At 37.3% G+C, this 14,790-nt stretch overlaps 1 protein-coding gene across 1 annotated transcript in view; it reads right to left on the reverse strand.

The window, feature by feature from the left end:
* The window catches only part of LOC310906945 (dynein axonemal heavy chain 5-like), a gene marked incomplete at both ends in the record, with an annotated part of 154,876 nt that overhangs the window by 12,371 nt on the left and 127,715 nt on the right, over positions 1-14,790 (reverse strand). Inside the window, 2 exons of the mRNA XM_083856673.1 lie at positions 3,026-3,158; positions 10,550-10,738. Coding sequence (XP_083712799.1) covers positions 3,026-3,158; positions 10,550-10,738 — 322 coding nt within the window. The remainder of the gene's footprint in view (positions 1-3,025; positions 3,159-10,549; positions 10,739-14,790) is intronic.

The following is a 14,790-nucleotide window of genomic DNA, read 5'->3' on the forward strand; positions in this document are numbered from 1 at the left end:
AGAACCTCTATTCTCACTTTCTTCACCAAGAGAAGACATAAAAATGCTTACCACACTTATTCAGTGCATGAAGAAATAAAGAAAACCCCACAAAATCCCACAGAAAGACCCTATACAAACAAATTCTATAAGGCTAGGAACAACTGGATGGGTCATTAAATTTAATTGCATTTAGAGACACCATCTTCACTAGTGGGAGAGGGGATTTGAAGTACCCACTTTACAATAAAGAGTAGAGGATTAGTATTCTGTGCCAGAGGCCTCTACATTGCCAGAGGCAGGGTGTCAGTACACACGAACTCTACAGCTCAGATACTGCCTTACGAAGAATGGTCATTTTCTGACAGGGGCTCAAGATCTGCTGCTCATAATGTGTTAAGATGTGGCATTTTTGGTGCAAACCCCATGTCTTACTTCTCCTTGTCTCTGAAAAGATTTCTCTGGAACATGCCTTGTATTTAGGGCACTCGAGAGGACAACCATCACTGCTGTGCTCTGATTTATTGTGAAGCACTGTATTATGCCAACTGTGAAATAAACTCTGGGCAATCAATAAGTAATTAAAGCAGAAGTAATGGTTGGGACATAAGTGAGAGTACAAAGTGCAGCTACAATCTAATTACTACATTTTGAGCCAGAAAAACTATCCCTCTGGGCAGCAAAGTTTATTGGTGGAGATGCAAGCTTCTGGGGCATATTTGCCAACAAACATGTTGGACACACACTGAGCATCCTCACCCCTCCCAAAAGCTGATCTGCTTAATCTGCCTTCTGCATAGAAGGACAAAACTGTATCTCAAATTCTTTCTACATCTCTCATGTTCAGCTGCACTTGGGCTCTCCCTGAGGAGGGCTTTACATTACCTCAAATACAACTTGGTGAACAACATCAAAATAACAAGATCCATCCATTCACATTCAAACTGCAGAATCAGATATTCAGACTTCTTTTCACAACCTAAAGACACGCTATATTATTAAACAAAATTTATTTGAAATTATAGGTCTGCTAAAAGTGGGTGCTGGGACTTTAAGAGGTTCATGAAGCCAGAGCCAGATACATGAGTAGGGTAGATGTCAAAAATTACATGACCTATTTGAGCAGGCACACTTTTTTACTTCTTTGTAAAGAAAACTAAGCACCTCAGATGACCTGAGATTGCAGATGACTAGTTTTGGGAGAGAATCAAGTATGAGACAGTTTGGGGTTTTCCCTTTTGCACAGGTAGAGTGCCTAAATGTTCTTTCCATTCCCTAATTAACAGTTTGCCATATGCACTTGATATAGCATGAACATGCCAGAAGCCATTAATTGTTATTGTTAACTATACATCCAATTTTGTTTTCAGAGCAATTTTTCACTATATTTAACTTGCCTGTCCGTAAGAAATTATGTTTTAGAGAATTGCATGAAAGTAACAGCATTAACTTGATTAAACATCTGGCAGAGGACTGTGCCCACTGTGGAACTGAGTGTGAAGTGCAAATAAATTATGTTACTCGTCCATCCCTCTGTAGAATATTATACATATTGAGAATTTAAATATACCTGTCACGATCAAGGAAAGATTAACACTTTATTGGATTGAAAATATCCTTTTCATTTACTTGGAAAGGGACTCTATTCACATATAGAAAGGAACTTTCAGCTCAGGAAGAGAGGACAATTGTTTTTTCCAGCTTGATCTTTGCATATGTAATTACAGAATGAAAGTATAATGTTATTATAATGTTATTATAATAACCTTATATATTTATTATAATGTTATTATAATAAAAGATTATTAGCCTTTATGAAGGCACATTTATGAACCTCTTCCCTAGATTCAGATTACAGGCGTGAGGTTTCTGAAGCATGTATTTTTGTCTTAATGTATCACAAAAATGATAGGGGGAAAATCCCTTTTGATCCTTTTGTAATAAAAATACAAATTTAAAAAATCTCCCCTCATGAAAGACATTGTCAGAACACCAGTAAGACAGATTACAGTAATGCCATCAACTATGTCAGAAGGGACCAACTCTGAGGCATTCTGATCTGCTCCCTTTGAGGACCCCACAAGTTTGCTGTCTCAGATAATTTCTGTCTCTCTGCTAGGGAACAGCAGACTTGGGTGAGAGCTTTATCAGTGGAATAGACCCATTCCTATTTCATTTTAATTTGTTAATTCAAGAAGCTTGAATTGGCTGAACAACAGTACACTTTCCGTCCTGGATATTTCAACTCTTGCAGATGAGCAAAATTGAAAGTGAAAACAAAAAGCAGATGGCAACATCATTATCCCTTCTTTTTCCTTACTCCTTTTCTGATCAAATTTTCCATCTGCTTCTAGTTGCTTCTACTCTTGGTTTATTTTAATTTCATTCACCATTGCTCACTTTCAGCCAAATACTCCTGTCTCTGAGAGATACAGTGTGCTGTTTCCTGCCTACTGTGATGCCTGAAAGAAGAACTATTTCTCTCTCTCTTGTGACTGACACTGCCACTCACTTCAGCTTCCATTTAGAGACATGCCATTTGGTATAACCACTTTCACAAAAATGTCAAATTTCACCTTAAATTAGAGTCTTTATCACCTTGCCTCCTGAGTTCCCTGTCTCTCAATTACTTAGCAGCAACACTTCTACCTTGTTCCATATCATTATGTCTCAGCTTAATTTCATAAATGTCTCTGATACATGACCCGTGGACTTAATCAAGCAATTCAGGACCTCTGAGCTCTGTAGGATCCTAGAGAGAATCACAGAAGTGAAGTAGTGCTGAGGGACACAAACTGCAATACTGGAGCACATGCATGCCGAATAAATTTAGGTGGAGTGTCCTTAGAGACAAAATCAGGAAATTTTTAAGGACTAGAATTAGTGGTCATATGATAAAGAGAGAGAAAAGAGAAAAGCTGTTTGAGGGAGGGAACAAAAGAGAAAGGAAGAAAACAAGGAGAAATACTTATTTAGTTATATGGTATAAGCCACTGCTAGTAACAAATATTGCACCTTAATTACAATTTTTGATATTGCAGCTTACCATCAATAGCCAATTTGAGATCAGTCAGTGTAGTTCGAACTCTGGATATAACAACTTGCATCCGGTCAACTTCTTGACGGAGAAAAATGTTTATGGGCTGAAAAGCTCCCATCTTTTGAAGTCTGGCTTTCACCTAAAAAAGAATAGTGCAATGATTATAAAATCTAATCTCCTGTTTCCCATGCAATAATTTTTGAAAGCAAAAACATTTTCAGAAAAGAAACATTTTAGTAACAGATGGCCATTCAAGTCCTGTGCCAACTGTAAGATTTAGCACACTGTGACTCATTAGCTTACCAGAATGAGCTCCTCCATCATTCTAAGAAGGGAAAGTTCCCTCTTTTTGAAGGGACACAGCAGTTCCTTCTGTCCTTGTTAGGCTGCAGGGTCTTAGATCTTAAAATAAAAAAACCCCACATGCTATACAAAAGCACTGTTTGATGGTAACTTCCTTATATTTCCAAATTGTGCTGGGCGAACTTTCTCACCTTTTCTTACCCTGCTGAGCTGAAATAATGCAACAAATGGAGTTCCACTTAACAAGCACAATGATATGTAAAAGCTGCTACTTTCAGTAAGTAGCATGTGACTTGTTCATAAGACAAGATGATCATGGATAGATTACTGGAGAGGCAAGATTGCCAGAAATAATACAGATGTCACAGAAATCTGTTACACCATTATGTGCACCATTTTGCAAGTAGAAGCCTTTGGCCTTTTTAGTTTTTAAGGATAACAGTTTCTCTCAAATTCAACAGAGAATATTTTCAAAATGGAAATAGTTGTCTGTGTTGGTTAAGGACATGTCATAATAACAGTGGTAATAGCATTCCCTGTCTTGCTTTTGCATATCATATGTATGGAATGTGCTTCAGACATGCACTGCATGTTCCATGTGTATGAAAAATCACTCTATACTACAGTGCATGAGAGAGGGCATTGCACCTGCAAAAATCATGGTGCCTATACACCACACAGTACCAGAATTCTTGATTTTTTCAGACTTTCAAGAGTTGTTCCCCACTTTTAGAAAGCCAATGGCTCATATATCTCATTGTATGCATTATTATACATACTATACATTTTATACAAATAATAAACATTACTAAAGACTTAATTATTACCATGAATAGTAAATTTCAGCAAGATGAATATCATACAGCAGGATGAGTAGTTATAATCACTAGTATAAATACGCAAATGCTTTGGCAGTTTCCAAATCTTAAATTTCAACTTAAATTCAAACTCAATAATCTTTCTCAACTTTCTATGCTATCCTCCTTGGGAGACAGCAAGGTTACACATCATATTTTAATCACAAGGACCCATGGGTTTGTCAGACAGAATGTCCAAGAAATAGGTGCCAGCCAATTATGCTAATGCTTTGCAGTGTGACAGTACATTTTACAGACTGAGTTAATGTGTCCTGCCTGTGAAAGAGAAAAAAATACTTAAATCAGCTCTTACAAGACTAGAGCTGAGGAAATAAAGTTTTTGGATAATCCACACAATGAAGTACTCTGATTATTTCATACGAAATCCAGTGAAGACTTCTGCTTTCTGAAAATTTCACAATTGGTAATTTTGCTTCTTGACAAAAAGTAAAAACATTTGATTTTTTTTCCAGAATACTTAGAAGTCTAGTGCATGCCACTAATAAGAAAGGAATTATACAGAATATAGGCTATGCATTTTATCCTTTAAATAAAAAGCACATTTTTTATTTCTAGTCGACAAAGCATGTGTTCCTTTTAAGGATCATTTAGAAGACGAATTTTCCCCATGATTTCCCCAAAATTGTATGAAAGATGTTATTAAAGGGGTTATTTTCCAAAATATTAATATTTATGAATCTACAAAGAGGACATGAAATAAAAATTCTAAAATATTACTGCGCTGATTTAACTAGTACAACTACTGTACAATTTAACTAGTGAATTTTCAGAACTTACACATTCTTCCAATTTTCTTTTATGTACCTACAAAATTACCCGTAATGTTTTGAAAAATGGAGCCAACCAATAAAGCAGAAATTTGCTAATCCAACCTATATATGCTCACAGCACTCATTCTGGAGCACCAAGCATAACCAGATCTGGAAACTGAAAAAAAATTACATGCTTCTTATTTTATTGTATACAAATCAGTCCTGATCTATGGTGAGATTTACTGGGAATAACATAGCACATTTTTTGGAATTCTTGCTGCTAATTTTAAAATACGATCGTTGAGGTATGATTAGCTAGTTTTGTATTAGAATTCTTCTTATCAAGCAATCAGGTGTCTTAAATTATGCTGTATTTATTATGACATAGAGATATGGATACCGACTCTCAGAAAAAAAACCCTCAAAAGACTAAACTCATTAACCATAATAGCTTTTCTGAGATTAATATACTAATTCCATAAAGCCCACTTAGAACATCCCCTTTTCATTATGCAAACAGCTATCATCTAACATAAAACAATGTGATTTAAGAAAGGAGTTACTACAATCAGAATCTTAATAGCTTTGTCTACATGATTTTCCAATGCATATATCTACTGTGTGAGATTTCTTTATGCATATTTCTTAACTGTCCTCAGGTCGCCAGTTTCTTTGTCAGCACATACTTTATAGGGGCTATCAGTAGAAAAGTAGTTGCTGAACTCATGCCATGATCATTGATCAAGTTACTGCAGCAGTGACTGCCTATGGTTTTCAGTAAATGCTATTATTTTCAATCAGACATAGTTACTTGCTACATTCTTTGTCAGCAGAAATGGGAAGTCCATCACTCTGTAGACGGACAAGCCAAAGCTTTTCTCAAGGGATGTCAAGGACCCCTTCATCATACACAAGGAAGCAGACAGTAAAATATGTAGAAAATAGAAGAAGCTCTAGAGCTGGATTGACCACCATATCTGATAGTGTTGAAAAGTAAACCAGAGAAACATTACAGAATCATCTACATCAGTGTTTCAGTTCAGACACTGATTTTTTTATTTTAGAGGGTTTTTTGTATCAAAAAACCTGCACTGAAAACTTGTGATTCCAGGCACACAAAGGTCTTAGCTTCAAATTAAACTAAGCCAAAAGGTGTGCCTCAGGGACTTTAAGGTACTTCAATTACTAAAGGGTTCAGCCTACAGGCCCAGACTAGAGTTAGACTGAGGCAGATTCCCCAGAAAAACATCTAATGAAGGCCAGGGGTCCTCAGACAAATTCCAATTTCCATGCAGTGCTTGCTAATATAGCCATAGCCTTGGAGGAATTACAGCTAAATCAATACTAAAAAAATATTAAGGAAAGAAACTGCTGCTACTTGCTATTCCCTAGAAAGGTGTTTTTTCAAGATGCAAGGATCGTTTTCATTGTAAACTTCTCTGTGTGACAGGCTGACATTTATTCTTGCACCTGTCTTCACTCACATCGACTGACTGGACCTAATAATTTTACCACTAATCTCTCTAACCTGTGAGGTGAGACCCAGAAGCAAAAAGGGTCATGAAAGCAGAATTCTTACTCTGAGAAAAATGAGGACAGTTTTAGGTCAGGAGGAAGGTTTATTTTGCTTTTCCATTACTTGAGTCAAGCCACAGGCTGAGAAAGCATGCAAAGGTGACTTGTTTAGTTTCTACTCTTTTGGGTAAGTTACTGGACTGGTGAGAAGCATTACAAGAACACAACAACAAAAGAAGCAGCATATATCATGAGGTAAAATGGTTGCCCTGTTTTGAAAGTTGTTGAGACTGGAGTCATTGCCGAAGGCTAATAATTGAGAAATTAAGGCCTCTCTGTGACAGCCTGAAATTTCTCTGGATGTATCAAGAGAATGTATCAAGAGAAAATACAATCCAAAGCTCTGAATGTCAGCAAATAATTGGTTTTGGTACCATCTGTCCCTAACCCAGTCTGTTGGAGTTGTAGCCCTGTGCAAATTCGCTCTACCCTTTCTAAAGGGAGGCACAAGAACTGATAAAAAGTAGCAAAGGCACCTGCCACTTTCCCTGAAGAGAATTTGATTTTAATTACCTTCATTGTTTCCAAAAGTTTTTGTTTCTTTTTTCTACTGATAGTGTCTTTATACCTAGGCTTTCAAAGATTAATATGTCATGGCATTACTGGAGCACAATATTATTCTAAAAGCAAACCCAAGGTGCTAGGACTAATGATCTTTTCCAATGAGGCATGCATATAAACTCTTTTTCTGACACATTCCCTCAGTCTCTTACAATTTAGGATACTGGGTTTATTTGTTTCAGATTTATTAAACTGATTAGTATATAACAATGTCCCGAATGACCAAATGTTGACCTAAATTGACAAACAACAGAACTCATCTCATTCCTTTTTTTTTCTCAGGCATCGCAGGAAGTAATTACATAATCCATTTCACTCCTTATACTTGCAAGCATAATTTAATTTGCCTTATTGTAGCTTCTGCCAAACTCTGTTGCTCCTTCCCTCAGAGAATACCTAAACTCTCCTATATTTTCAGCTCTGATTGATGAAATTCTTGGTTATATGTTAGTGAGCATGATGTTATTTTTCTATTTTGGTATTTTAGTCTTTTGGATATGGGGTTTTTTTCAGTTTTTGCAAACCTGCGTTTAAAAATTCAGCTTTCTTTACAGCTCACTCCAGCCATATCCATGCTTTCTAAGAGGTTCCAGAATAATGGAGTGCCAGTTCAGATGAGAAACACATTTGATATAGATTTTGTTTGCTTATTATCTAAACGTGGCCACACTCCTGGCACATAAGCAACACATAAGACATGGAACTGGTCACTAATTGCAGAAAAGAGAAATTCCCCTACAACCAAGAAATAATTTGTAAGGACCAAATCAAGTTCTAAGATGTAGAGAATGAGACAAGTTCTAAAATGTAGAGGAAGAGACAAAGGATAAATTCACTAAGCAGACTGAAGAAAGAAATGTTGAAAGATCAGGGTCCGGAAGAAAGAGCACCAAATTTCATAACATTACAAAAGTAAAATCTGTAGAAGTTGTAGAGCAGCTGAGATAGCCAAGGGGATATACAGAGGAATACATTATTAGCAATAAAACCTCTTGGACAATGGACAGAGGATATTCTCTAGATGGTCAGAGCACTGCAATTGCTACCATGTTACAGAAGCAAAGCATAATTTTTGGATGTTTCTGTGGAGAAGTACTGTGTCATCTCTCAGTAGTGCAGACTAAAAAAAGGCAGGTAATCAAAGTGAAGTTCACAAATCAAGCTGCACAGAGCCTTAGAAAACCAGATATCCCCAAGAAGAGGTGATATCCACTCTTACTGGACTCAGAATGTATCTTCAAGAAATACAGAAGAAAAAAGTAGATCCAACAGCACATCCTCAGTATAATACTCAAATCTCCTTGGTTGAATCATAGGACAGCTGTCAAGCAAATTAAAGCAAAAGAAGTTTTCTTTGAAGCTCACAGAAGATGTAAGAGAAATAGTACTGAAGCAAAGAAATGTTAATTTTGAGCACCATTGTAATGAGGATTGCTTATAAGAAAATAAAACCTCTCATGTATGATTGGCAGGTCATGAGAAAAGATAATAGTTTGTCATAGTGCTTGATGATGAGAGTGAAAGAGCAATGAAAACAATTGGTGGTGATTTTTTTAATACAGTCACATGAAACAGTATGTGTTATACCAAAATACAGCAGTGAAATAGAGAGAGACAAGCTAAGAGTGAAGGACGGAATGCCCAAAATAAACCTTTCAGACCCTTTGCCCTTAACTACAGTCCCTGGCTTCAAAACTGGTGGTCTCCAAAGCTAAGACTTGATGAAGTGACTGAAAAGGGGGAGCATCCCCTACGTGTGGTTTGTGTGCATAACCTCAGTGAAAAAACAAGAAGGAAAGTGAATGAGCCTAAGATTAAACAGAAGAAATGCCAGAGAAAAACTATTTGTTCAAACCATTTTGAAGTGAATTTTGGATTAAACAAGTGTGTGTGCATTTTACTAAAAGGTATTGCACAGATTTCCCAGGGGTAAAACCTGAGGTTAAGACTACCCTCTGGTTACAATGTAAAGTGCAGTAAGTACTATTGATGTTCTCTAAGTATTACAAATTCTTCAGGAGGAAAAAGTTGGCAGCTTAACAAGGGAATGAAGAAATAGTCCTTTGGAGGATTTAGTAAGTATATTGTAAAAACTTAGCTCAATATACATATTACAAACATGGCAAAACCATACATGGTATCCAGGCATTCAGTAGTTTACTGCTATGGTAAATTGAAAAAAAAATTAAGGAGCGGAATGAAACTGGAAGAATCTAGTTCCATACAAAAAGTTTTACTCTGATTGGAAGAATAAGGGAAGAGGACTGAGAACAATTTAAGGTGTAAATGATAGTTGTAGATCCAACATGAAAAATATTACATTTATTAAATTAATTATTACACTTACTAAATTTAATTTTATTTTCTATTTCTAATATTTATTCACTATTTAATAATATGAAAACTAGAAAACTGACTCCATTCTTAATCAAATTCTACAAAAAAGTTATTTCTATGCTATCATTAAGACTCACTCAATAAGAAAGTGACAAAAGGAGAGATGGAAGCAGGGATGGAGGGAAAAATAACATTATGGAGATAGATGGTAGGAAACGTCACCAAAAAATGTTGTAGACCATAAGTAGCTTGACAACAGCGGAATGAAAAGAGAAGTTCCAAGTTGAATTATAACAGTACAAAAGCAGCTATTTATACAAGACATACTAAATCTGAGATTAATAGTAGAAGGGAAGACAGGAAGTATTGCCAGGGTCCCAAGACTATTAGTTGTTACTTAGGTGGACATTCTAAGCTGGTCAGAGAAAAAATAAAGCATGCATAGCATGTTGCAATTCATAATGAGCATTTTACAAGCTTGAACTACAACTATGGGGGGAAAAAAAGGCACTATCAATGCAAAATAGAATTGAAAAGAATAAAATCATGGAAATGAGGGGGTTTCAACATTTACTACTCATGAAACACTTGACAAGACAGCAGAACCTACTTATAAACTGATGCAAGAGTCTCTATGTTGGACTTTTTCCATTTAATGGGACTGTTAATTAAAAATGCAAGAAAATATTGACAAAGATACCTCTTATTGCTCAGACCCCAAAAAACCTGGAGCATGAAAAGGTCAGTGATAAAATTCACTCTTCAACATGGTGGTGTTGTAACAGGAGTAGGTAAATTGAATGCTGTGACCAGTATAGGATAACCAGTTCTTTAGGAAGAGGCACCTGGCTCCTTCTGTAAACTACTAAGGAAAACAAGAACTTTCTGAAGTCTTTAATGAGTTAAGGTGACTGATTAAGTGTACTTTGGCATTTGAAATATATTTTTCTGATGTAGGAATACTTTAGATAATAAACCAAAACAGACTTATAAACCCCTATACATAATTTTAAGAGCTTTTTAAAACACATGCCAGTTAAATTTAAGAAGCAGAATAAAACTTATATGACACGAATGTATATACATGCGTACACAAAACATCTGTTTTATAAAGTAGCACATACCTCATGAGGGTTATAATCTGGAGGTAACTTCTCCAGCATCTCATCAGCAACACGCTGCACCACTGCTTCTCGGGTTTCTCCCCCTCTGGCACTGCTGTCTTTGGGCTGGATGCTCACTATGATACTAAATGTCTCATTAGCCAGGTTGGTCTGGTAGGTTATATTTGCATTTGGGTGAAGTCCAAATACCTTAAATTAAAAGGTATAAAAAATTGGGGGGAAGAAAGATGATTTTTCTTCTAAAAGTATATACATGAAAGAATGCATAAAAAATAGATAAACAAGGAAGAAAATTCTCAGCTCCATGAAACAATAGATATGAACAGGTCAGTAGAAGTTCTTCCATTTAAATGGCCAAGGACCAAACTCAAATTACACCATAACATTAATATAAGCTGCATATGCAATAGTATTTTCATTCATATCAGTGGAGGGTTTTCTAACTCATTATCTTCACATGGATCATGCTATGGAATGCTATCAAGGGGTGAGAACAGATTCCTTTCCTTTGGTTCAGACTAGAGCTTGTTGGAAATGTCATTTTTGGACATTGACCCCTTAGCATCAGTTCTTTGTCTCTATGGGTCTATTGCTATTGTACCAGCTCAGTAGATGCCTCTAATTATCTGACTAGTCAACATTTTTAACGTGTTTTGTTTTACTCAGACTCCTAGGCTTATAAGACATGCAGCACGGTGAAAAAAATAATGCCCATATCTGCAGTCACTAAAGGTGGTGATATATTTAGGATATTTTATGGTTTAGCTATTTTTGGTTGAAGCTTTCCACTCCTTACTGCTCCTTCTCCTGAAATGGAATTATTTTATTTAAGATACAGAATTACTGCCAAGCTGCCCTTTGTCTGAATGATAATAGCTTTTTCAGAAACTTCCACTGAAATATCAGTAAGTCTATAATTGTCAGATTGACAATTGCAACTCTTCTCCAGGAGGAATTGTATGTACTGTGACTTTTTTCACCAGCCCTCATTTAATTATAGCTATTACATATCTCTTGCAAACTTTGAACCACTGATCCGGCAATGAGGAAAGCTTGTCCTCAAACTGAGGACAAAAGCCAAGCAATCTTCTGTTTCTCATTTTTCAGATTTTTTCAGATATTCAGCTTTTCATATTTTACATTAGAATCAGTATACCGCAAGAAGATACCTCTAGAAGCCAGTATTTACATATTCTGAGGACAGAAGTAAAAGGGCCATTTAATATTGTTATACTTGTAAATCTAGAAATTCAGGGACAAGGGATATAAGTGGCTGCACCATTGCCAGAGCCAGCAAAACTGCACTGATTTACACCATTTGGGAATCTTATCCTTACAACAGCACAAAGTATAGACCTAATACCACATTTGAGTGAGGGTGTGACTATAATAGCATGCAGGTAGATTCCAGATAGGATTTAATGTTTTGCAAATAGTGGTTTACTCAAACTGAATATTTAGAGCTCTAAAAAGTGAAAATACCAATGCACTTTATTACACTCATATTCTATGTGGAAGGAAATGCACATTTGAAGATACAATCTTTTCTGCTTTTGCTCTTGCACAGTTAGGGCTTATTTGTTTGGTTTTGCTCTAGCAGATTTTGTGGCAATATTCTAGCCCAAGTTAGCATCATGAAGAATATCTGCTATATCTGTGAATGGAGCCCTAGTCCAAGGGCTAAGTTAAACATTGGAGAAATATTAACAAAGACAGGGAGACATGGGAGGCAGCTCTGGTTTTATGCAAGTGATGCATGAAGAACAAAGGAAAAATAAACCAGTGGGTAGACCAGTTTCCTGAATATCCCGTATATTAATCAAGGACTCAAATCCCTCATTCTTATTGATCCAAAGCCTCTGGGAATGTTGTTTAAAATGAGAATTCTGGATTCTGTCTTTCAGGGTTTTCCAGACTTATGAATCATCAAAACCAATTGCTAATGTTCTACACTCCTCTGAAACCACTCCTCTATCATCCCCTCCTCAACTGGGCAGGGGAGAAAGTTACAACAGAAGGTCCGTGGTCTGAGATAAGAACAGGGAGGGATCGATCTCCAGTTATCATCATAGCCAAAAGAAACGACTTGGGGAAATCAACTGAATTTATTCACAATCAAATCAGATTAGGATCATGAGAAATAAAAACAAATCCTAAAAACACCTTCCCTCCACCCCTCCTTTCTTCCTGGACTTAACTTCATTCCCAAATTCTCTACTTCCTCCCTTCCACAGGAGCGCAAGGAGACAGGGAAGAGGATTTGTGATCAGTTCATCACATACTGTCTCCAACTCCTTCCTCCTCAGGAGCAGGATACCTCCTACTCTACTCTTGCTCCAGCATGGAGTCCCTCCCTGATAAGACTGTCCTCCACAAACTTCTCCAATGGGCTGCAGTTCCTCCTGAACTGCTCCAGTGTGGGTTCCTTCTGCAGGGTGCAGACCTCCAGGAACAAATTGCTTCAGCAAAGGTCACCTGTGGCGTCATAACTTTGGCCAGAAAATCTGCTCCATCATGGACTCCTCTCCCCATGGGGCCACGGATCTTGAAGGAAGATCTTGAAGGACATCCCATGGGCTCACAGCCTTCTTCAGGCATCCACTTGTTCCAGAGTGGGGTCCTCCATGGGCTGCAGGGGAATCTCTGCTCCTGCACCTGGAGCACCTCCTGCCCCTAATTCTTCACTGACCCTGGTGTCTGCAAAGTTGTTCCTGTCACATATTCTCACTCCTGTCTCTCTGACTGAAGGTTCACATGCATTTTTTTTATCCCTCATTAGTACATTATCCCAGGGGTACTTCCAACACCGCTGATGGGCTCAGCCTTGGCCAGAAGTGGGTCTGTCTTGAAGCCATCTGACACTGGCCCTGTCACACATGAGGGACGCTTCCAGCTTCTCACAGAAGCCACTCGTTAGCCCCCTGCTGCTGAAACCTCCCCATGCTAACCCCACACATCAAGTGCAATTGCCCTTCCTAGAAGACAGTGCTCATTCTGCTCAGAGAAATGAAATTTCTTTAAGAAGCAAAGACACTGCAAGCAGACCGATTCAGTCTTTCTTAACTAAAAATGGAAAAGGAATGGATCAAGGATACACTGTTTGGACTAGCACAGTATCCTTTGTGAAATGAAGAAAATTGGGAGACTAAAAGGTTAAAGGCTGTCATGAGCAATTTTGACAGATTTTAGAATGACAGAAGAAAGTCACAGCTTTCTTCCTAACGAGTGAAAATGTGAAGGACAAAAATATGTTTGCATTCCTGGACTTGCTTCTATTTACATAAAAGCCAAAGGTAAAATTCCCCTACCTCAAACCATACATACAGATTTTTTACAGAAATCAAAACACTTTAAAAATATATTGCAGCATTGTGAGATAGGTTCCCAAGTGCTTTAAAAAGCAGATCCTTGAAAACAGCACCTGAAATCTGATAGATCCAAAGTTCATACACTGATAGGAACCACTTCATGAGCTGGGCTCAAATGGATCCTACTGATGAATTATCATGTCTGCATTTACACTGACTTGGAAAAGTTGCATCATTGCTGGCACAAATACCTTTGTATTCTGCGTTCACTGTCTTCAGAGATTCAGAACTTTCCAAGCTTATTTTATGACTTTGGAAACTTCTCACCCTCTCAGCCAGCACATTATAAGTAAGTGAAAGGCAGTTTTTTCTGTTCCACTCTGTCTGTTTAATTTTAATAGAACTTATTTCCAATGGCATTTATCAACTTAATAGAAATGAGACAGAATTTCAGACCATTCACTTCTGTTTCAATTTTCCAGAGCATTTTCTTCTGTTTCAATTTTAAATAACTCCCATCATGTGTGTCTGTACTGGAGGGAGCAGAAAATCTCCCTCCTCCAATCACTGTGGTATGCACACATTGCGTCATGTAAAACTGGTTACAACCTGGAGCTACCCTGCACCCTACCCCTCCAATTCATTACAACATCCATATGTTTCTGTTGTCAAAATAGAATAAATTCCCGACTATAGCTTGCAAAATGAGACTATAGGGCTTTTTTGCTTTCATTGTTTCTCAGATTACATGTCTGCTCAATCCCATACAGAACTGAAACCACAAAATAGTTTGGTTTGGAAGGGACCTCTGAGGGTCATCTAATCCAAATCACTCACTCAAGCAGAGGGAGACAGAGCAGGCTGACCAGGACAGTGTCCAGTTGGGATTTCAATGTCTACAAAGACAAGACTCCACAATATCTCTGGGCAGAC

This window comes from Zosterops lateralis (assembly GCF_965231275.1).
Source record: "Zosterops lateralis genome assembly, chromosome: 1".
NCBI lineage: Eukaryota > Metazoa > Chordata > Aves > Passeriformes > Zosteropidae > Zosterops > Zosterops lateralis.